Source organism: Oncorhynchus keta, chromosome 21 (genome assembly GCF_023373465.1).
Source record: "Oncorhynchus keta strain PuntledgeMale-10-30-2019 chromosome 21, Oket_V2, whole genome shotgun sequence".
In the NCBI taxonomy this organism is placed as follows: domain Eukaryota; kingdom Metazoa; phylum Chordata; class Actinopteri; order Salmoniformes; family Salmonidae; genus Oncorhynchus; species Oncorhynchus keta.
The window spans coordinates 55,569,892-55,594,668 of record NC_068441.1 but is presented as its reverse complement, the minus strand read 5'-3'; the positions used below and the strand labels follow the sequence as shown (position 1 = coordinate 55,594,668).

At 45.1% G+C, this 24,777-nt stretch overlaps 2 protein-coding genes and 1 long non-coding RNA gene across 4 annotated transcripts in view; 2 read left to right on the top strand and 1 right to left on the bottom strand.

Moving 5' to 3' along the window:
• Positions 1-1,381: 1,381 nt before the first annotated feature.
• Positions 1,382-4,038, bottom strand: si:dkey-42i9.4 (uncharacterized protein LOC492503 homolog). 2 transcript variants are annotated; one of them, XM_035767216.2, is made up of 3 exons: positions 3,894-4,038; positions 2,503-2,627; positions 1,382-1,899 (listed from the first exon to the last, which is right to left on the bottom strand). In XM_035767216.2, exons 2-3 carry the CDS (start codon positions 2,618-2,620, stop codon positions 1,496-1,498), a joined length of 522 nt encoding a protein of 173 aa, XP_035623109.1. In that variant the 5' UTR covers positions 2,621-2,627; positions 3,894-4,038; the 3' UTR covers positions 1,382-1,495. The 2 variants fall into 2 exon arrangements, with proteins under 2 accessions (XP_035623109.1, XP_035623108.1); XM_035767215.2 differs by lacking the exon at positions 3,894-4,038 and adding an exon at positions 2,807-3,013.
• atrip (ATR interacting protein) overlaps positions 3,491-24,777 on the top strand; it is a 57,596-nt gene continuing 36,309 nt past the window's right edge. The window contains exons 1-4 of the mRNA XM_052474267.1: positions 3,491-4,193; positions 7,122-7,198; positions 7,374-7,544; positions 9,458-9,576. Of these exons, the coding sequence (XP_052330227.1) occupies positions 3,881-4,193; positions 7,122-7,198; positions 7,374-7,544; positions 9,458-9,576 (680 nt within the window). The 5' untranslated portion in view covers positions 3,491-3,880. The remainder of the gene's footprint in view (positions 4,194-7,121; positions 7,199-7,373; positions 7,545-9,457; positions 9,577-24,777) is intronic.
• LOC127910461 (uncharacterized) lies at positions 17,412-19,107 on the top strand. The gene is made up of 3 exons (XR_008074965.1): positions 17,412-17,732; positions 17,856-18,716; positions 18,758-19,107. It is a non-coding gene; the product is annotated as an uncharacterized LOC127910461 (long non-coding RNA).

Sequence of the window (24,777 nt, the reverse complement as noted above, 5' to 3'; positions counted from 1 at the left end):
TAGGATAGGATAAAGTAATCCTTCTCACCCCCCTTAAAAGATTTAGATGCACTATTGTAAAGTGGCTGTTCCACTGGATGTCATAAGGTGAATGCACCAATTTGTAAGTCGCTCTGGATAAGAGCGTCTGCTAAATGACTTAAATGTAAATGTAAATGTGGCATCCTATGACGGTGCCACTGTTCTTCAGTAAGTTCTACTGCGAAATGGAGATCTCATGACTTTGTGTTCTTATTTAGATTACACTTTATAGTGATTTACTTTATTTACTTATTCCAATTCTTTAAGTTAGGCTGTGGAATAACGTTTTTTTTTTGTTATAACTTTATTCAAATATATTTCAAAACAACCTTTTAGAGGTTTTACCTCAACTTGAAAGTTCTAAATATGTAAAATATCAACAATAACACAAGGCAGTAGGTCTCAACCTTTTTCGAATACGGTTCCACCAACTGAATTTGTCTGTTACGGTTCCACCAATTGAATTTGTCTGTTACGGTTCCACCAACTGAATTTGGCTGTTACGGTTCCACCAACTGAATTTGTCTGTTACGGTTCCACCAACTGAATTTGTCTGTTACGGTTCCACCAACTGAATTTGTCTGTTACGGTTCCACCAACTGAATTTGTCTGTTACGGTTCCACCAACTGAATTTGTCTGTTACGGTTCCACCAATTGAATTTGTCTGTTACGGTTCCACCAACTGAATTTGTCTGTTACGGTTCCACCAACTGAATTTGTCTGTTACGGTTCCACCAACTGAATTTGGCTGTTACGGTTCCACCAACTGAATTTGTCTGTTACGGTCCCACCAACTGAATTTGTCTGTTACGGTTCCACCAATTGAATTTGTCTGTTACGGTTCCACCAATTGAATTTGTCTGTTACGGTTCCACCAACTGAATTTGTCTGTTACGGTTCCACCAATTGAATTTGGCTCTGCCCGGAGTACCCCTTGATGTACCCCCTCATGTACATTTTAACCAGTAACTGTGGTCTCATTAATCTTCTCAAGTACCCTATGTGGATCGTCCTAGTACCCCTGGCTGGGAACCAATGACATAAAGGCATTTCCTGTGTCCTGTATTGTCAATATATCAAACAATGTTTTTTAATCTTTATGATTTATATTTTGAAACGTTGCTTTCTGTGCCTCCCGCGACCCTCCCTTTTCAATGTCACACAGTTGACCATTTGGGATGCAGACATAATCCAATCATATGTTTGATGAAATCATTAGCCTTATGACATTGCATTCAAATGCCGTGTGTTTTAATATACCGTATATAAATTAGCAACATCAAGACCATACACTAAAATTAAATTTCTGTCAATCTCAAAATAGTAGTGTAGTATCCATAAAGGTGAACAAGTTGATAATCAGAGTACTAAACATATTTTAATATTAAAAAAGAAAGAAATGAACAATTATTCTAACTAATATGTGTGTCTGACCTATGTCCAAGTGTCCAGGTGGATGGGGCAGGTAAACATTTAGCTGCTGGAAATCCTTATTGTGGTGAAGGACTTGGGCTTTTTGGACCTCCCCATCTCCACTCTCAGTTCACCTTTGCAGCTGCCTGAACTGGCTCTGTTGTTGCTGTCCCCTTGGCTCTGGATAGAGGCTGTTTCAGGCTGTGTTGACGATGACGATGGCTCAGATTCATAGAGAACGCAGATGGAGCCGTCCTCTCCTATCCGGTATGACACCTCGTATGGATCCACCCACACGGTAAGCTCACTGGGCAGAAGGGTGAAGAGCTGTTCTCTGGTCAGTCCGATGGTGCCGGCGGCTTCACCGATGACTGGGTCCATCTTGTGGTTCTCGTTGATTCTGATGCATCTGTAAGCTGAGCCCCGGCAGGGAGCGTTAGGGAACCAGTGGTGTTGGTAGTGCTCTGCAAAAATAAACCATGTCAGGATTTTTTTTTTTACTAGGCAAGTCAGTTAAGAACAAATTCTTATTTTTAATGACGGTCTATGAACAGTGGGTTAACTGCCTGTTCAGGAGCAGAACAACAGACTTGTCAACTCGGGGGTTTGAACTTGCAACCTTCTGGTTACTAGTCCAACGCTCTAACCACTAGGCTACCCTGCCGTGTGATGTAGGTAAGGATTGGGCAGTCAAAACAGCCATTTTTGCTCTCTGTCCTTCATGTTTTGTCATTGTGTGTGTGTGTGTGAGAGAGACACTTCTGCTACTCAGACATCAATCACCATTGAAGATTTTAATAGCAAGAATATCAGCAGCAATTACAAAACAAAACAATCAACACAATGATTATCATGTCCTATCCTGGTGTCTATGTTTTCTGTCCTACAGGTAGCTAGCTAAGTGACAGTCTAATGTTCATTCATAGCCTGTAGCCCTAAACTTCTACTTGATCTGCTTACATTTTTTTTTTTAAACGTTACTGACCGTGTGATGGAATGCATACTTGTCTGTGTATTTTTATAGGCTACCCTATGCATGAACAGTCATATTCCCCATTCATTTTTACCTCCCAGAGATTTTTCGAGGGAATAGCTGAAATGCTGAAGTTGCTCCTCGGATAGCAGTCCAGTTGTTTTCAGTAATCTGGAGATGAAATTCGCTGCTGTGGATACCTCACTTTTCATTTTATATCTGTCTCATAGAGTAAACAAACGGAGAACATTAGTTCACAATCAAGCTAAAATTACATTTATACCAAGATTGTAACGAAAATAACAACCTAGGTAATAACAATGTTATAACGACCCGACACCATCTCTCTTTGTTGCAATTATTAACATAAATGACACGAGAAGAAAAATAAAACAAACCTGGTCTTTTACAATCAGGAAGGGGGGAAAAAAAGTTACTGTATCGCTTCTTCTCCTTGCAAATATGACGAGGAGATTTTGAAAAGGGGGTAAATGTGGATTACGTGTGGTGGGGGGGAGGAGAAAAAAATAAACGTATTTCAGTGTAATCTTTGGCGCTCACAACACTGCTTCTTTTTTTTCTGCTCAGCTGGTAAACATTCTGGAGTACCCACAAAACCCCAGGCAACCAATCCTGTCACACATCGCCTATGACGTCATACAGATGTCACTCTCTCCTTTTTGTGTAAGTGGAGAGAATGTAGTTGAACTTTGTTCACTAAATGTTACACAGAATTATGCCATAATGATATCACCGCAAATATCCATAAACATAAAATAAAACATATGGGCGAAGTATTTCAATGTCTTTATTTTATGAGCTGATATGTACTACTGACACAATGTGTCATTGATTTAATTAATTCACTGAGATGAAATGTTGCGTAAACAATCTCTTGGGAATCCATTTTTTAAAAGTCTGTCTCTGTCCCTTTTTTTGTGTGGAGATTTTTTTGTCTGCTCGGAGAGAGAGGGATAAGATAAGAGAGCGAGAGAAAGAGAGAGAGATGGCAAAACTCGGCGTTGTTATTTTTGTCCCTTTTGGCGATCCATACAGTTTTTTTTTTATCGCGGAGCGCTTTCTCGACCAATAGGATCGCTGTTTATGTTGAGGTCGTGAATAAGCAGCGTTGTGATTAGCTCCTTCTGTAAAACGTTTGAAAGATGGTTTGATAGCTTGCTAACTGAGTTAGCCTCCAGTTATTTTTTGTGAACTTTTTATTTTATTTTTAGGAATGCCTTCTAAATTGTGAGATGTGCGACAAAAACTAGCCAGAGGCTTGCTTTGAACCGCAATACCGGAGAGGTTCAGGTTGAATGGTTGAGTTCCCAGACCCACATTGACTGGCGCTAGTTAGCTTGCCAAAGTTCGCTAGCTAGCTAAAAAGTTTCTACTTGGCTATCCAAGCTACACGTTTTATAGTAATTTTAGTGTAAAAAAAAAAAAAGTAGTCGGACCCCTGGCCCGGTAACATGGCGTACCCACCCCGCAAGCGCCTCAAGGTGGTGAGTCCTGCGGCTCCATGTAACGACCCCTTCGGAGGTGACGATGACTTCACCCAGGATGATCTGGAAGAGATTGATATTATAGCATCTCAGGCCGTCAACGGGGATCTAGCAGGACCAGGGCCAAGCTCCAAAGGGACGGGGACGGGGCCCATTGGTCCTCGACCAGGGGAGTCGACGAAGCCGTATTCGGGGAGCAGACAGCAACCCTCTGGTCTGGCTACGAGTAACTCCATGAGAGACAGAGAGATCCCCGAGTTACCATGTAAAGACACTTTCGGTAAGACTTCTGAAATAAATGTACCGTCTGTGGCCTAAAGCACTTAACTATGCCTGACAGAATATATATTGGTCTCTTGTTCTTCCATTCCTGACAGAATGTACACTAACGTTTCCGGTCAAAAGATTTAGACACAACTCAAATAAGCTAAATAGAAACGGCAGATCAAATCTTTACTTTAAGACGTGAAGGTCAGTACATGCAGAACATTTCAAGGTTTCTTCAAGTGGAGTTTCGCAAAAACCATCAAGCACAACGATGAAACTGGCTCTCATGAGGACCGCCACAGGAAAGGAAGACCCAGAGTTACCTCTGCTGCAGAGGGTAAGTTCATTAGAGTTACCAGCCTCAGAAATGGGCAATTAACTGCACCTCAGAATGCAGCCCAAAATAAGCGCTTCACAGAGTTCAAGTAACAGACGCAGCTCAACATCAACTGTTCAGAGGAGACTGTGGGAATCAGGCCTTCATGGTCGAATTGCTGCAAAGAAACCACTACTAAAGACACGAATAAGAAGAGACTTGTTTGGGCCAAGAAACACGAGCAATGGACATTAGTCCGGTGGAAATTTGTCCTTACTTCTGATGAGTCCAAATTGGAGATTTTTGGTTTCAACCGCCTTGTCTTTGTGATACAGTGTGAGTGAACGGATGATCTCCGCATGTGGTTCCCACTGTGAAGCATGGAGGAGGAGGTCTGATGGTGCTTTGCTGGTGACACTGTCTGATTTATTTAGAATTCAAGGCACACTTTAGCAGCATGGCTACCACAACATTCAGCAGCGATAAGCCATCCCATCTTGTTGGCACTTAGTGGGACTATGACCCAACACACCTCCAGGCAGTGTAAGGGCTATTTGACCAACCATCCCAACCTGCCTCCTCCATTATTGATCCTTTGTATTGGGCAGACAGACCAGTTCCCTACCTCCTCCCACTGCCACCCTCCTCCTCCAGTATTGATCCTTTATATTGGGCAGACAGACCAGTTCCCTACCTCCTCCCGCTGCCTCCCGCCTCCTCCATTTTTGGGGTAATGCTGTTCAAAAGTTGGTTGTACTCTTGGATTGAGCAGACCTTCCCGTACAATTCTGATAACTCCATGAAGGACATAACTCTACCAGTACAATTTACAATATAATTTAAAAACAAAATACCCTTTTCAAACATCTTTCCCATAAATACAGGTATTTTATCAACCAGCATGTTTTGAGTTCAGCCATAATATTTGTTCTATCTTTTCAGGGGGATGAAATTGAAATTGTAGCCAGCTCTGCAATGCTTGTTTGAAAAAGAGTATAATTTCAATTCATCGAAAATGAGACATGGCAATCTGCACAAAGGCAAAAAGGCCATTTTTAAACAATGGATGAGCTTTTCTTCGTAATCTACTTGAGAACCATTTAGGGTTCAAGTAAAACTTTTGAATAAGTAAAGCTTTTAGAGAGAGGTTTAATGCTTTTATATTTAAAAATCTCAACCCAATTCGTATTCATCATATAGATAGGCACGCTTTATTTTGTCTGGTTTAGGATCCCAGAAAGTTTTTATTTTTATTTTTAATTATCATGATTAAAAAAACAAATTATCTGGAGTTAAGTGAGTAAACTCACTAAGGAGTTAATCAGGGAAATTTTTCCGTAAATAGATAGGTATTTACCTCTCCATGGTTACGCGGATCTTGTCTATTTTTACAACTTTTCTATTGAAATTCAATGTGGAGAGCTTATTTATATATTTTGTGATATGAATACCGAGTATGTCTACTTCACCATCAGCCAATTTTATAGGTAAACTGCAGGGTAATGTAAAATTAGTATTTTTTAAAGATCCAATACGTATTATTGAGCACTTATCATAATTTGGTTTTAGTCGAGAAAAGTTATCTAGATCTTTAATGAGACATTGCAGGGATCTAGCTTGCGGACTTAATATAGTGGGTTCGATTCCCAGGACCACCCATACGTAGAATGTATGCACACATGACTGTAAGTCGCTTTGGATAAAAGCGTCTGCTAAATGGCATATATTTATTATTATATATTTATATAAAACTTGAGTCATCGGCATACATGGACACCCTTGTTTTTAAGCCTTGGATTTCTAATCCTCTAATGTTGTTATTGGATCTGATTTTAATAACTAGCATTTCGATGGCCATAACGAATAGATATGGCGACAGCGGACACCCTTGTTTAACTCCTCTTGACAATTCAAAATTCAAAACTCTCTAAGTAGCCGTTATTTACTATTTTACACGTGGGGTTGCTATACATTATTTCTACCCATTTTTTAAGAAAATCACCGAAATTGAAGAAAAAACAGGCATTTATAAATAAAATCCAGTCTAACTTTATCAAATGCCTTTTCAAAATCCGCTATAAATAACATTCCCGGCTTCTTACATGTTTCATGATGTTCTATTATTTCTAGTAGTTGTTGTATATTATCTCCAATGTATCGTACATGTAAAAAAACCTGTCTGATCAGGATAAACAATACCTGGTAAAACCCTTTTTATTCTGCTATGCATTTCACTAGTATTTTTGCATCCCAACATTGAAGTGTACGAGGCCTCCAGTTTTTTTTTTGAAAGACTGGGTCTTTATATTGCTATCTGGGTCTTGTTTTAATAATAGTGAAATCAGACCCTTCGCATTTCATAGTTTTGATGTCTTCATTATTATTCTACGATGTAGAAAATAGTAAAAATAAAGAAATATTGTCCTCTTGTTCTTCCATTCCTGTCAGAATATATATTGTCCTCTTGTTCTTCCATTCCTAACAGAATATATATTGTCCTCTTGTTCTTCCATTCCTAACAGAATATATATTGTCCTCTTGTTCTTCCATTCCTAACAGAATATATATTGTCCTCTTGTTCTTCCATTCCTAACAGAATATATATTGTCCTTTTTGTTTTTGCAGGGAACAGACATCAGTCTAAGACTGACGGGGAGCATTTAAAGGAACTGGAAGCCCAACAAGCAGACCTCCAGAAAAAGGTGGTAAACTGATATGCCGAGTTGTGTCACTCAAATCCTGGAAAGTCTCGTGGCATATATTCACATTGCTAGTTTATTTTTAAGAAATCTCAGCATGCTCAATATCATGTTTGGCTAGTCAAAATCAAGTAATACAGTGTGTAATATGACAGTGTGATGTGGTGTCGTTCTCCAGCTAAAGGAGGTAGAGGAGGAGATCCTGATGAAGAACGGAGAGATCAGAGTGCTGCGTGACTCCCTCAGGGTCGCCCAGCAGGAGAAAGAGACGCAAAGACAGGCTCAGCTCCTCCTGGAGAGGGAGAAGAGAGACACTCGGAGCGAGAAGGAGAAGGAGCTCTCCAAGAAGGTAGATGTCCCAAGTCTGTTTTTGATTCTGTACGACTATCAAACCCCGATGTGTTACGAAACCACCTTTTACACACTATCCTGCCGAGTCCGAACTAGAGTTCTCAAATTTCCCAGAAATCCTGGTTGTAATTTATCAGGTATCAGGGGCGGCAGGGTAGCCTAGTGGTTAGAGCGTTGGGCTAGTAACCGGAAGGTTGCAAGTTCAAATCCCGAGCTGACAAGGTCTGTCGTTCTGCCCCTGAACAAGGCAGAACTGTTCCCAGGCCGTCATTGAAAATAAGAATTTGTTCTTAACTGACTTGCCTGGTTAAATAAAGGTAAAAAAATAAAAAAGGTATCAGGAGGGAATAAGCAGGACATCCAGAATCCTCCAGCCTGGATTTCTGGAAAACCTGGTCCTTTTTTTTTGCATAGTTACAGGAATTTTGCAACCCTATGTCGACCCGTAACCGTATGTGACGTAAGCTCACTCCACTGCACACTGATACCCGTTACATTGGAGGAAGCTAAACTGTTAGCATCACACTGACACCCGTTACAGTGGAGGAAGCTAAACTGTTAGCATCACACTGACACCCGTTACAGTGGAGGAAGCTAAACTGTTAGCATCACACTGACACCCGTTACAGTGGAGGAAGCTAAACTGTTAGCATCACACTGACACCCGTTACAGTGGAGGAAGCTAAACTGTTAGCATCACACTGACACCCGTTACAGTGGAGGAAGCTAAACTGTTAGCATCACACTGACACCCGTTACAGTGGAGGAAGCTAAACTGTTAGCATCACACTGACACCCGTTACAGTGGAGGAAGCTAAACTGTTAGCATCACTGACACCCGTTACAGTGGAGGAAGCTAAACTGTTAGCATCACACTGACACCCGTTACAGTGGAGGAAGCTAAACTGTTAGCATCACACTGACACCCGTTACAGTGGAGGAAGCTAAACTGTTAGCATCACACTGACACCCGTTACAGTGGAGGAAGCTAAACTGTTAGCATCACACTGACACCCGTTACAGTGGAGGAAGCTAAACTGTCACACTGACACCCGTTACAGTGGAGGAAGCTAAACTGTTAGCATCACACTGACACCCGTTACAGTGGATGAAGCTAAACTGTTAGCATCACACTGACACCCGTTACAGTGGAGGAAGCTAAACTGTTAGCATCACACTGACACCCGTTACAGTGGAGGAAGCTAAACTGTTAGCATTACACTGACCCCTGTTACAGTGGAGGAAGCTAAACTGTTAGCATCACATTGACCCCCGTTACAGTGGAGGAAGCTAAACTGTTAGCGTCACACTGACACCCGTTACAGTGGATGAAGCTAAACTGTTAGCAGCACCTTGAAGTCAGTTTCGCGTGAAGGGGTATCTCATCCTTTACTTCAATGGTTATTTACATGTCTGACACAAGGTGATGAGCCACTGCTTTATGGATTACATGAAATCTTTCTCGTCCATTCTCGCTGATATTGTATGCATCCCAAATAGCGTCCCGTTATACTATTAACCAGGGCCCTATGTAGTGCACTATAAAGGGAATAGGGTGCCATTTGGGTTTTCTGATGACCATCTAACCCACTGGTTTGTCTGGCGGTATTTTGACGCTCCAACCTATCCAACCTCTCATCCATTCTCGCTGATATTGTATGCATCCCAAATAGCGTCCCGTTATACTATTAACCAGGGCCCTATGTAGTGCACTATAAAATGAATAGGGTGCCATTTGGGCTTTCTGATGACCATCTAACCCACTGGTTTGTCTGGCGGTATTTTGACGCTCCAACCTATCCAACCTCTGTCTTACGGAGTGGTTGGAAAAAAGCACAATACAAGTTTCCGTTGGACGTCTGTGTACAATTGGACAATAAAGTCCATCTGTTTCTTCTAATGTGACCGCAGGTGCAGTCCCTGCTGTCTGAGCTGCACTTCAAAGAGGCTGAGATGAACGAGATGAAGACTAAACTACAGAACGCAGAGAAAGGAAGGAAAGCAGTGGCTTCACCTGTCGCCAGAAACAGGTACCCAAACACACACACCTGTCCCCAGAAACAGGTACCCAAACACACACACCTGACACCAGAACAGGTACCCAAACACACACACCTGTCCCCAGAAAAACAGGTACCCAAACACACACACCTGTCCCCAGAAACAGGTAAACAGTCACCAGAAACCGGTGCCCACACACACCTGTCCCAAACAGGTACCCAAACACACCTGTCCCCAGAAACAGGTACCCAAACACACACACCTGTCCCCAGAAACAGGTACCCAAACACACACACCTGTCACCTGTCACCAGAAACAGGTACCCAAACACACACACTGTCACCAGAAACAGGTACCCAAACACACACCTGTCACACAGGTACTGTCCCCAGAAACAGGTACCCAAACACACACACCTGTCCCCAGAAACAGGTACCCAAACACACACACCTGTCCCCAGAAACACACACACACCTGGGTACCAGGTACAAACACACACACCTGTCACCAGAAACAGGTACCCAAACACACACACACACCTGTCCCCAGAAACAGGTACCCAAACACACACACCTGTCCCCAGAAACAGGTACCCAAACACACACACCTGTCCCCAGTCACCAAACAGGTACCCAAACACACACACCTGTCCCCAGAAACAGGTACCCAAACACACACACCTGTCAAGAAACAAACACACACACCTGTCCCCAGAAACAGGTACCCAAACACACACACCTGTCCCCAGAAACAGGTACCACAAACCTGTCCCAGAAACAGGTACCCAAACACACACACCTGTCCCCAGAAAAACAGGTACCCAAACACACACACCTGTCCCCAGAAACAGGTACCCAAACACACACACCTGTCACCCAAACAGGTACCCACACACCTGTCCCCAGAAACAGGTACCCAAACAGGTACGCACACCTGTCCCCAGAAACAGGTACCCAAACACACACACCTGTCACCAGAACAGGTACCCAAACACACACACCTGTCCCCTGTCACCAAAGAAACAGGTACCCAAACACACACACCTGTCACCAGAACAGGTACCCAAACACACACACCTGTCCCAGAACAGGTACCCAAACACACACACTGTCCCCAGAAACAGGTACCCAAACACACAGGTACCCAAACACACACACCTGTCCCCAGAAACAGGTACCCAAACACACACACCTGTCACCAGAACAGGTACCCAAACACACACACCTGTCCCCAGGTAAAACAGGTCCCCAGAAACAGGTACCAAACACACACACCTGTCACCAGAACAGTCACCAAAACAGGTACCCAAACACACACACCTGTCACCAGAACAGGTACCCAAACACACACACCTGTCCCCAGAAAACAGGTACCCAAACACACACAGGTACCTGTCAAAACAGGTACCCAGAACAGAAACAGGTACCCAAACACACACACCTGTCACCAGAACAGGTACCCAAACACACACACCTGTCACCAGAACAGGTACCCAAACACACACACCTGTCACCAGAAACAGGTACCCAAACACACACACCTGTCCCCAGAAACAGGTACCCAAACACACACACCTGTCACCAGAAACAGGTACCCAAACACACACACCTGTCCCCAGAAACAGGTACCCAAACACACACACCTGTCCCCAGAAACAGGTACCCAAACACACACACCTGTCACCAGAAACAGGTCCCCAGAAACAAAAACACACACCTGTCCCCAGAAACAGGTACCCAAACACACACACACCTGTCACCAGAAACAGGTACCCAAACACACACACCTGAAAACAGGTACCCAAACACAAACACACCTGTCACCAGAAACAGAAAACAGGTCACCAGAAACAAACACACACACCTGTCCCCTGAAACAGGTACCCAAACACACACACCTGTCCCCACACACACCTGTCCCCAGAAACAGGTACCCAAACACACACACCTGTCACCAGAACAGGTACCCAAACACACACACAGGTACTGTCACCAAAACAGGTACCCAAACACAGGTACACACACACACCTGTCACCAAAACAGGTACCCAAACACACACACCTGTCCCCAGAAACAGGTACCCAAACACACACACCTGTCCCCAGAAACAGGTACCCAAACACACACACCTGTCCCAGGTACCCAAACACACACACACCTGAAACAGGTACCCAAACACACACACCTGTCCCCAGAAACAGGTACCCAAACACACACACCTGTCACCAGAACAGGTACCCAAACACACACACCTGTCACCAGAAACAGGTACCCAAACACACACACCTGTCACCTGTCCCAAACCAGAAACAGGTACCCAAACACACACACCTGTCACCAGAAACAGGTACCCAAAGAAACACACACACCCTGTCCCCAGAAACCAGAAACAGGTACCCAAACACACACACCTGTCACCAGAAACAGGTACCCAAACACACACACCTGTCACCAGAAACAGGTACCCAAACACACACACCTGTCCCCAGAAACAGGTACCCAAACACACACCTGTCAAACACACACACCTGTCACCAGAAACAGGTACCCAAACACACACACCTGTCCCCCTGTCCCCAACAGGTACCCAAACACAGAACAGGTACACCTGTCCCCAGAAACAGGTACCCAAACACACACACCTGTCACCAGAAACAGGTACCCAAACACACACACCTGTCACCAGAAACAGGTACCCAAACACACAGGTACACACACACACCTGTCCCCAGAAACAGGTGTCCCCCAGGTAAAACACACACACCTGTCCCCAGAAAGGTACAGGTACCCAAACACACACACCTGTCACCAAAACAGAAACAGTCCCCAGAAACAGGTACCCAAACACACACACCTGTCCCCAGAAACAGGTACCCAAACACACACACCTGTCCCCAGAAACAGGTACCCAAACACACACACCTGTCCCCAGAAACAGGTACCCAAACACACACACCTGTCCCCAGAAACAGGTACCCAAACACACACACCTGTCCCCAGAAACAGGTACCCAAACACACACACCTGTCACCAGAAACAGGTACCCAAACACACACACCTGTCACCAGAAACAGGTACCCAAACACACACACCTGTCCCCAGAAACAGGTACCCAAACACACACACCTGTCACCAGAAACAGGTACCCAAACACACACCTGTCCCCAGAAACAGGTACCCAAACACACACACCTGTCACCAGAAACAGGTACCCAAACACACACACCTGTCCCCAGAAACAGGTACCCAAACCCAACCTGTCCCCAGAAACAGGTACAAACACACACACCTGTCACCAGAAACAGGTACCCAAACACACACACCTGTCACCAGAAACAGGTACCCAAACACACACACCTGTCCCCAGGTAAAACAGTCCCCAGAAACAGGTACCCAAACACACACACCTGTCCCCACACACACCTGAAAAACAGGTACCCAAACACACACACCTGTCACCAGAAACAGGTACCCAAACACACACACCTGTCACCAGAAACAGGTAAAACACACACACACACTGTCACCAGTACCCAAACACAGAAACAGGTACCCAAACTGTCCCAGAAACAGGTAAAACACACACACCTGTCCCCAGAAACAGGTACCCAAACACACACACCTGTCACCAGAAAACACACACACCTGTCGCCAGAAACAGGTACCCAAACACACACACCTGTCCCCAGAAACAGGTACCCAAACACACACACCTGTCACCAGAAACAGGTACCCAAACACCTGTCACCAGAACAGGTACCCAAACACACACACCTGTCACCAGAAACAGGTACCCAAACACACACACCTGTCCCCAGAAACAGGTACCCAAACACACACACCTGTCCCCAGAAACAGGTACCCAAACACACACACCTGTCCCCAAAACAGGTACCCAAACACACACACCTGTCCCCAGAAACAGGTACCCAAACACACACACCTGTCACCAGAAACAGGTACCCAAACACACACACCTGTCCCCAGAAACAGGTACCCAAACACACACACCTGTCCCCAGAAACAGGTACCCAAACACACACACCTGTCCCCAGAAACAGGTACCCAAACACACACACCTGTCACCAGAACAGGTACCCAAACACGCCTGTCCCCAGAAACAGGTACCCAAACACACACACCTGTCCCCAGAAACAGGTACCCAAACACACACACCTGTCACCAGAAACAGGTACCCAAACACACACACCTGTCACCAGAAACAGGTACCCAAACACACACACCTGTCACCAGAAACAGGTACCCAAACACACACACCTGTCACCAGAAACAGGTTACCTGCTCTTCGGGTCGACCAGTCTTTCTGTATATGATGTGTAATGAGATGATTGGACCAGAGAGCATACAGGAAAAGTATGCAGACCAATGATTTTCAGGCAGACATTAGACCTTTTCCAACCAGGAACATTCAATGTTGTCTTGGTTAAACAACTCCTGTTTAGATTAGGCCTTGTGTATTCGGTTATTGTCCTGTTGAAAGGTGAATTCATCTTCCCAGTGTCTGGTGGAAAGCAGACTGACCCAAGGTTTCCTATAGGATTTTTCTTGTGCTTAGCGCTATTCTGTTTATCTAAACATTTGTAGTCTCGTCCTTGTTGATGACAAGCATACCAAATATATTAAGGAGGATGGGATCCACCCAAATCATTTGGGTTCCTGGATCCTTTCACAGCATTTTAAGGCTGCGTTGAGACAATGACTTATCAATGACCCAAACCCTGCTCAGTTAATCCCCACCATTGTGACACTGAGTCATCATAATGCTTCAGCAAATGTTACATTATCCCAGGGGTGTTTGAAGACACAATGTAAGTAACCTAATTTATGTCCCTCTTACTGCCCTGAATGCCTCTGATCCCACAGCTATTTTAATGCAGTACTCATGTGTCTATGAACCAGAGTGATACTGTTAGCACTGAGGCGGTGTGCCCTAGGATCCTACGTTCCCTAAACCTTAATCTAATCCTAAAACTATACCTAGTCAGCATGTGCCTATGAACCAGAGTTATACTGTTAGCACTGAGGCGGTATGCCCTAGGAGGAAGTCCACTGTGTGCAGCTCACCCTGCAATAACATCAATAACATGAGCATGTCTACTTCTGCTATACTTCCCAGTAAAGCAATGAAAACAATCAAGCATCCCAGAAAAGTGCTAAAAATAGCCCACGTTAACATATGTAGCTTAAAGAAACAAGGTTCATGAAGTCAATAATTTGCTTGTAACAGATGACATTCATATTCTGACTATCTCTGAAACTCACTTAGATAATACCTTTGATGATACAGTGGTAGCAATACATGGTTATAACATCTACAGAAAAGACAGAAATTCCAATGGAGGCGGTGTTGCGGTCTATATTCAGAACCACATTCCTGTAAAGCTTAGAGAGGATCTCATGTTAAATACTGTTGAAGTCATATGGCTACAGGTTCATCTGCCTCACCTAAAGCCCATTCTGGTGGGAAGCTGCTATAGACCACCAAGTGCTTAAAAGTCAGTATCTGGATAACATGTGTGGAAATACATTTACATTTACATTTAAGTCATTTAGCAGACGCTCTTATCCAGAGCGACTTACAAATTGGTGCATACACCTTATGACATCCAGTGGAACAGCCACTTGCATCTAAATCTTTTGGGGGTGAGAAGGATTACTTACCCTTACTTACCCTATCCTAGGTATTCCTTGAAGAGGTGGGGTTTCAGGTGTCTCCGGAAGGTGGTGATTGACTCCGCTGTCCTGGCGTCGTGAGGAGTTTGTTCCACCATTGGGGGCCAGAGCAGCGAACAGTTTTGACTGGGCTGAGCGGGAACTGTACTTCCTCAGTGGTAGGCAGGCGAGCAGGCCAGAGGTGGATGAACGCAGTGCCCTTGTTTGGGTGTAGGGCCTGATCAGAGCCTGGAGGTACTGAGGTGCCGTTCCCCTCACAGCTCCGTAGGCAAGCAGCATGGTCTTGTAGCGGATGCGAGCTTCAACTGGAAGCCAGTGGAGAGAGCGGAGGAGCGGGGTGACGTGAGAGAACTTGGGAAGGTTGAACACCAGACGGGCTGCGGCGTTCTGGATGAGTTGTAGGGGTTTAATGGCACAGGCAGGGAGCCCAGCCAACAGCGAGTTGCAGTAATCAAGACGGGAGATGACAAGTGCCTGGATTAGGACCTGCGCCGCTTCCTGTGTGAGGCAGGGTCGTACTCTGCGGATGTTGTAGAGCATGAACCTACAGGAACGGGACACCGCCTTGATGTTAGTTGAGAACGTCAGGGTGTTGTCCAGGATCACGCCAAGGTTCTTAGCGCTCTGGGAGGAGGACACAATGGAGTTGTCAACCGTGATGGCGAGATCATGGAACGGGCAGTCCTTCCCCGGGAGGAAGAGGAGCTCCGTCTTGCTGAGGTTCAGCTTGAGGTGGTGATCCGTCATCCACACTGATATGTCTGCCAGACATGCAGAGATGCGATTCGCCACCTGGTCATCAGAAGGGGGAAAGGAGAAGATTAATTGTGTGTCGTCTGCATAGCAATGATAGGAGAGACCATGTGAGGTTATGACAGAGCCAAGTGACTTGGTGTATAGCGAGAATAAGAGAGGGCCTAGAACAGAGCCCTGGGGGACACCAGTGGCGAGAGCGCGTGGTGAGGAGACAGATTCTCGCCACGCCACCTGGTAGGAGCGACCTGTCAGGTAGGACGCAATCAAGCGTGGGCCGCGCCGGAGATGCCCAACTCGGAGAGGGTGGAGAGGAGGATCTGATGGTTCACAGTATCGAAGGCAGCCGATAGGTCTAGAAGGATGAGAGCAGAGGAGAGAGAGTTAGCTTTAGCAGTGCGGAGCGCTCCGTGATACAGAGAAGAGCAGTCTCAGTTGAATGACTAGTCTTGAAACCTGACTGATTTGGATCAAGAAGGTCATTCTGAGAGAGATAGCGGTAGAGCTGGCCAAGGACGGCACGCTCAAGAGTTTTGGAGAGAAAAGAGAGAAGGGATACTGGTCTGTAGTTGTTGACATCGGAGGGATCGAGTGTAGGTTTTTTCAGAAGGGGTGCAACTCTCGCTCTCTTGAAGACGGGAGGACGTAGCCAGCGGTCAGGGATGAGTTGATGAGCGAGGTGAGGTAAGGGAGAAGGTCTCCGGAAATGGTCTGGAGAAGAGAGGAGGGGATAGGGTCAAGCGGGCAGGTTGTTGGGCGGCCGGCCGTCACAAGACGCAAGATTTCATCTGGAGAGAGAGGGGAGAAAGAGGTCAGAGCATAGGGTAGGGCAGTGTGAGCAGAACCAGCGGTGTCGTTTGACTTAGCAAATGAGGATCGGATGTCTGTCGACCTTCTTTTCAAAATGGTTGACGAAGTCATCTGCAGAGAGGGAGGAGGGGAGGGGGTGGGAGGATTCAGGAGGGAGGAGAAGGTGGCAAAGAGCTTCCTAGGGTTAGAGGCAGATGCTTGGAATTTAGAATGGTAGAAAGTGGCTTTAGCAGCAGAGACAGAGGAGGAAAATGTAGAGAGGAGGGAGTGAAAGGATGCCAGGTCCGCAGGGAGGCGAGTTTTCCTCCATTTCCGCTCGGCTGCCCGGGAGCCCTGTTCTGTGAGCTCGCAATGAGTCGTCGAGCCACGGAGCGGGAGGGGGAGGACCGAGCCGGCCTGGAGGATAGAAATGCTTGATAATGAATGTGACATCAACAGAGAGGTATATTCTCTGGGTGATTTCAATATTGACTGGCTTTCATCAAGCTGCCCTCACAAGGAAAAGGCTTGAATCTGTAACCAGTGCCTGCAACCTGGTTCAGGTTATCAGCCAACGTTCCAAAAGCTGGGCCTAATATGTATATAATTGGTGTATAAGAGGTCAGACTGGGCCTAATATGTATATAATTGGTGTATAAGAGGTCAGACTGGGCCTAATATGTATATAATTGGTGTATAAGAGGTCAGACTGGGCCTAATATGTATATAATTGGTGTATAAGAGGTCAGACTGGGCCTAATATGTATATAATTGGTGTATAAGAGGTCAGACTGGGCCTAATATGTATATAATTGGTGTATAAGAGGTCAGACTGGGCCTAATATGTATATAATTGGTGTATAAGAGGTCAGACTGGGCCTAATATGTATATAATTGGTGTATAAGAGGTCAGACTGGGCCTAATATGTATATAATTGGTGTATAAGAGGTCAGACTGGGCCTAATATGTATATAATTGGTGTATGAGAGGTCAGACTGGGCCTAATATGTATATAATTGGTGTAAAAGAGGTCAGACTGGGCCTAATATGTATATAATTGGTGTATGAGAGGTCAGACTGGGCCTAATATGTATATAATTGGTGTATAAGAGGTCAGACTGGGCCTAATATGTATATAATTGGTGTATAAGAGGTCAGACTGGGCCTAATATGTATATAATTGGTGTATAAGAGGTCAGACTGGGCCTAATATGTATATAATTGGTGTATAAGAGGTCAGACTGGGCCTAATATGTATATAATTGGTGTATAAGAGGTCAGACTGGGCCTAATATGTATATAATTGGTGTATAAGAGGTCAGACTGGGCCTAATATGTATATAATTGGTGTATAAGAGGTCAGACTGGGCCTAATATGTATATAATTGGTGTATAAGAGGTCAGACTGGGCCTAATATGTATATAATTGGTGTATAAGAGGTCAGACTGGGCCTAATATGTATATAATTGGTGTATAAGAGGTCAGACTGGGCCTAATATGTATATAATTGGTGTATAAGAGGTCAGACTGGGCCTAATATGTATATAATTGGTGTATAAGAGGTCAGACTGGGCCTAATATGTATATAATTGGTGTATAAGAGGTCAGACTGGGCCTAATATGTATATAATTGGTGTATAAGAGGTCAGACTGGGCCTAATATGTATATAATTGGTGTATAAGAGGTCAGACTGGGCCTAATATGTATATAATTGGTGTATAAGAGGTCAGACTGGGCCTAATATGTATATAATTGGTGTATAAGAGGTCAGACTGGGCCTAATATGTATATAATTGGTGTATAAGAGGTCAGACTGGGCCTAATATGTATATAATTGGTGTATAAGAGGTCAGACTGGGCCTAATATGTATATAATTGGTGTATAAGAGGTCAGACTGGGCCTAATATGTATATAATTGGTGTATAAGAGGTCAGACTGGGCCTAATATTTATATAATTGGTGTATAAGAGGTCAGACTGGGCCTAATATGTATATAATTGGTGTATAAGAGGTCAGACTGGGCCTAATATGTATATAATTGGTGTATAAGAGGTCAGACTGGGCCTAATATGTATATAATTGGTGTATAAGAGGTCAGACTGGGCCTAATATGTATATAATTGGTGTATAAGAGGTCAGACTGGGCCTAATATGTATATAATTGGTGTATAAGAGGTCAGACTGGGCCTAATATGTATATAATTGGTGTATAAGAGGTCAGACTGGGCCTAATATGTATATAATTGGTGTATAAGAGGTCAGACTGGGCCTAATATGTATATAATTGGTGTATAAGAGGTCAGACTGGGCCTAATATGTATATAATTGGTGTATAAGAGGTCAGACTGGGCCTAATATAGTGTATGAGGTCATAAAATACGTTTTGTAGTGAATTCTATGTTGATGTAAAGAATATTTGCTGGTCTGTGGTGTGTAATGAGGAGCAACCAGACGCTGCTGGTCTGTGGTGTGTAATGAGGAGCAACCAGACGCTGCTGGTCTGTGGTGTGTAATGAGGAGCAACCAGACGCTGCTGGTCTGTGGTGTGTAATGAGGAGCAACCAGACGCTGCTGGTCTGTGGTGTGTAATGAGGAGCAACCAGACGCTGCTGGTCTGTGGTGTGTAATGAGGAGCAACCAGACGCTGCTGGTCTGTGGTGTGTAATGAGGAGCAACCAGACGCTGCTGGTCTGTGGTGTGTAATGAGGAGCAACCAGACGCTGCTGGTCTGTGGTGTGTAATGAGGAGCAACCAGACGCTGCACTAGACACATGAATGAAATTACTTATTCCAGTTACTATTAAGCATAACCCCATTTTAAGAAAATGACTGTAAAAACTATTAAATCCCAATGGATTGATAAGGAATTGAAAAATGGTATGTTTTAGATGGATGAGGCAAAGGGAATGGCATAAGTCTGGCTGCACAACCGATTTTGGCAAACGTACTGCAAATTGAGAAATCATGTGACTAAACTGAATTAAAAAGAAGAAACTACACTATGAAACAAAGATAAATGATATAAAGAATTATAGTAAAAAGCTTTGGAGCACCTTAAAATACATTTTTGGCAAAAAGGCAAACTCGGCTCCATCATTCGTTGAATCAGATGGTTCATTCATCACAAAACCCACTGATATTGCCAACTACTTTAATGATTTTTTTCATTGGCAAGATTAGCAAAGTTAGGCATGACATGCCAGCAACAAATGCCGACACTACACATCCAAGTCTGATCTAATTACGAAAGGACCTTTCACATGCATGGCACTTACACAAATGACTGATGATTGGCTGAGATAAATTGATGATAAGAAGATTGTGGAGGCTGTTTTGTTATACTTCAGCGTGGCTTTTGAGATTATTTATCTGGAAAAACGTATGTGTTGTGGCTTTACACCCCCTGCTATAATGTGGATAAAGAGTTACCTGTCTAACAGAACACAGAGGGTGTTCTTTAACGAAAGCCTCTCTAACAAAATCCAGGTAGAATCAGGAATTCCTCAGGGCAGCTGTCTAGGCACCTTACTTTTTACAGTCTTTACTAACGACATGCCAAAGACCCATGTGTCTATGTTTGCGGATCACTCAACACTGTATACGTGAGCTACTACAGCGACTGAAATGACTGCAACACTTAACAAAGAGTTAGTTTCAGAGTGGCAAGTTAGTCCTAAAAACAAAGCATTTTATTTGGGACAAATCATTCACTAAACCCTTAACCTCAACAAAATATTGTAATGAATAATGTGGAAATTGAGCAAGTTGAGGTGACTAAACTGCTTGGAGTAACCCTGGATTGTAAACTGTCATGGTCAAAACATATTGATACAACAGTAGCTTAGATGGGGAGAAGTCTGTCTCTAATAAAGCGCCGCTCTGCCTTCTTAACAGCACTATCAACAGGGCAACCATTAATAATATGCACATAATCTCTCCTGGCTGAAAGTGGAGGAGAGATCGACTTCATCACTACTTACATTCATGAGAGGAGTTGACATGTTGAATGCACCAAGCTGTCTGTTTAAACTACTAACACACAGCTCAGACATTTTACATTTACATTTAAGTCATTTAGCAGACGCTCTTATCCAGAGCGACTTACAAATTGGTGCATTCACCTTATGACATCCAGTGGAACAGCCACTTTACAATAGTGCATCTAAATCTTTTAAGGGGGTGAGAAGGATTACTTTATCCTATCCTAGGTATTCCTTAAAGAGGTGGGGTTTCAGGTGTCTCCGGAAGGTGGTGATTGACTCCGCTGTCCTGGCGTCGTGAGGGAGTGTGTTCCACCATTGGGGAGCCAGAGCAGCGAACAGTTTTGACTGGGCTGAGCGGGAACTGTACTTCCTCAGTGGTAGGGAGGCGAGCAGGCCAGAGGTGGATGAACGCAGTGCCCTTGTTTGGGTGTAGGGCCTGATCAGAGCCTGGAGGTACTGAGGTGCCGTTCCCCTCACAGCTCCGTAGGCAAGCACCATGGTCTTGTAGCGGATGCGAGCTTCAACTGGAAGCCAGTGGAGAGAGCGGAGGAGCGGGCCTAGAACAGAGCCCTGGGGGACACCAGTGGTGAGAGCGCGTGGTGAGGAGACAGATTCTCGCCACGCCACCTGGTAGGAGCGACCTGTCAGGTAGGACGCAATCCAAGCGTGGGCCGCGCCGGAGATGCCCAACTCGGAGAGGGTGGAGAGGAGGATCTGATGGTTCACAGTATCGAAGGCAGCCGATAGGTCTAGAAGGATGAGAGCAGAGGAGAGAGAGTTAGCTTTAGCGGTGCGGAGCGCCTCCGTGATACAGAGAAGAGCAGTCTCAGTTGAATGACTAGTCTTGAAACCTGACTGATTTGGATCAAGAAGGTCATTCTGAGAGAGATAGCGGGAGAGCTGGCCAAGGACGGCACGTTCAAGAGTTTTGGAGAGAAAAGAAAGAAGGGATACTGGTCTGTAGTTGTTGACATCGGAGGGATCGAGTGTAGGTTTTTTCAGAAGGGGTGCAACTCTCGCTCTCTTGAAGACGGAAGGGACGTAGCCAGCGGTCAGGGATGAGTTGATGAGCGAGGTGAGGTAAGGGAGAAGGTCTCCGGAAATAGTCTGGAGAAGAGAGGAGGGGATAGGGTCGAGCGGGCAGGTTGTTGGGCGGCCGGCCGTCACAAGACGCGAGATTTCATCTGGAGAGAGAGGGGAGAAAGAGGTCAGAGCACCGGGTAGGGCAGTGTGAGCAGAACCAGCGGTGTCGTTTGACTTAGCAAACGAGGATCGGATGTCGCGACCTTCTTTTCAAAATGGTTGACGAAATCATCTGCAGAGGGGGGAGGATTCAGGAGGGAGGAGAAGGTGGCAAAGAGCTTCCTAGGGTTAGAGGCAGATGCTTGGAATTTAGAGTGGTAGAAAGTGGCTTTAGCAGCAGAGACAGAGGAGGAAAATGTAGAGAGGAGGGAGCGAAAGGATGCCAGGTCCGCAGGGAGGCGGTTTTCCTCCATTTCCGCTCGGCTGCCCGGAGCCCTGTTCTGTGAGCTCGCAATGAGTCGTCGAGCCACGGAGGCGGGAGGGGAGGACCGAGCCGGCCTGGAAGATAGGGGACATAGAGAGTCAAAGGATGCAGAAAGGGAGGAGAGGAGGGTTGAGGAGGCAGAATCAGGAGATAGGTTGGAGAAGGTTTGAGCAGAGGGAAGAGATGATAGGATGGAAGAGGAGAGAGTAGCGGGGAGAGAGAGAGCGAAGGTTGGGACGGCGCGATACCATCCGAGTAGGGGCAGTGTGGGAAGTGTTGGATGAGAGCGAGAGGGAAAAAGGATACAAGGTAGTGGTCGGAGACTTGGAGGAGTTGCAATGAGGTTAGTGGAAGAACAGCATCTAGTAAAGATGAAGTCGAGCGTATTGCCTGCCTTGTGAGTAGGGGGAAGGTGAGAGGGTGAGGTCAAAAGAGGAAAGGAGTGGAAAGAAGGAGGCAGAGAGGAATGAGTCAAAGGTAGACGTGGGGAGGTTAAAGTCGCCCAGAACTGTGAGAGGTGAGCCGTCCTCAGGAAAGGAGCTTATCAAGACATCAAGCTCATTGATGAACTCTCCGAGGGGACCTGGAGGGCAATAAATGATAAGGATGTTAAGCTTGAAAGGGCTGGTAACTGTGACAGCATTAAATTCAAAGGAGGCGATAGACAGATGGGTAAGGGGAGAAAGAGAGAATGACCACTTGGGAGAGATGAGGATCCCGGTGCCACCATCCCGCTGACCAGAAGCTCTCGGGGTACGAGAACACGTGGGCGGACGAAGAGAGAGCAGTAGGAGTAGCAGTGTTATCTGTGGTGATCCATGTTTCCGTCAGTGCCAAGAAGTCGAGGACTGGAGGGAGGCATAGGCTGAGATGAACTCTGCCTTGTTGGCCGCAGATCGGCAGTTCCAGAGGCTACCGGAGACCTGGAACTCCACGTGGGTTGTGCGCGCTGGGACCACCAGATTAGGGTGGCGCGGCCACGCGGTGTGGAGCGTTTGTATGGTCTGTGCAGAGAGGAGATAACAGGGATAGACAGACACATAGTTGACAGGCAACAGAAGAGGCTACGCTAATGCAAGGAGATTGGAATGACAAGTGGACTACACGTCTCGAATGTTCAGAAAGTTAAGCTTACGTAGCAAGAATCTTATTGACTAAAATGATTAAAATGATACAGTACTGCTGAAGTAGGCTAGCTGGCAGTGGCTGCGTTGTTGACTTTGTAGACTAGCTGGCAGTGGCTGCGTTGTTGACACTACACTAATCAAGTCGTTCCGTTGAGTGTAATAGTTTCTACAGTGCTGCTATTCGGGGCTAGTTGGCTAGCTAGCAGTGTTGATTACGTTACGTTGCGTTAAAAGAACGACAATAGCTGGCTAGCTAACCTAGAAAATCGCTCTAGACTACACAATTATCTTTGATACACAGACGGCTATGTAGCTAGCTATGTAGCTAGCTACGATCAAACAAATCAAACCGTTGTGCTGTAATGAAATGAAATGAAAATGTGATACTACCTGTGGAGCGAGCGGAATGCGACCGGTTGTTGAGTGCGGAAGTTCTATTCAGTAGACGTTGGCTAGTGTTGGCTAGCTAGCAGTGTCTCCTATGTTAAGGACGACAAATAGCTGGCTAGCTAACCTCGGTAAATTAAGATAATCACTCTAAGACTACACGCTCTAAACTACACAATTATCTTGGATACGAAGACAGCAAAGACAACTATGTAGCTAGCTAACACTACACTAATCAAGTCGTTCAGTTGAGTGTAATAGTTTCTACAGTGCTGCTATTCGGTAGACGGTGGACGTTTGCTAGCTGGCTAGCTGCTGGGCAGATAGCAGTGTAGACTATGTTAGGATGACGAAATAAAGTTGCAATAGAAGTGCTGACTGTTTCACTTTGTTGTCCTCTTTCTTTTCCTTTTTCTTCTGTCCTTCTTTTGTCCTTATTTTGTCTTCCTTTCTTCTGTTAACTAGATATTTTTTGTTGTTATTCTTTGTAAGCTAGCTAGCTTCTTCCAGGAGAGTCCCTAGCAACTGCTTGCAACAAGTAACAATTCTGCTAGCAATTCAGCTAGCTAAGATAACTGTACAATTTTATGAAAAATAGTTAATTTTTCAAAAGCCTGTCTTTTTTGGTTTGTTCCTTGTTTTGTCTTCTATTGAGTCTTGCAGTTTTCTCTTGATTTTTTCGATGTACTTCACTCTAAAAACCATTTAAATCTCAATATATACAGGAGCTCATTTTTCAGCAGCTGCTCAATTTAGAACTCCATACATACCCCACAAGACATGCCACCAGAGGTCTTTTCAGACTCCCCAAGTATAGAACAGACTGTGGGAGGCGCACAGTACTACATCGAGCCAGGACTACATGGAACTCTATTCCACATCAAATAACTGATGCAAGTAGTAGAATCATATTTTTTTATAAATACACCTTATGGAACAGCGAGGCACACACACGCACGCACGCACGCACGCACGCACGCACGTAC

Bases quoted from the DNA above. Each gene is read 5' to 3' on its own strand.
- si:dkey-42i9.4 (XM_035767216.2), bottom strand. From the start codon at position 2,620: ATGAAAAGTGAGGTATCCACAGCAGCGAATTTCATCTCCAGATTACTG. The intron at 1,900-2,502 runs GTAAAAATGAAT...TTATTTTTGCAG, and splicing joins CCTCGAAAAATCTCTGGGAG to AGCACTACCAACACCACTGG.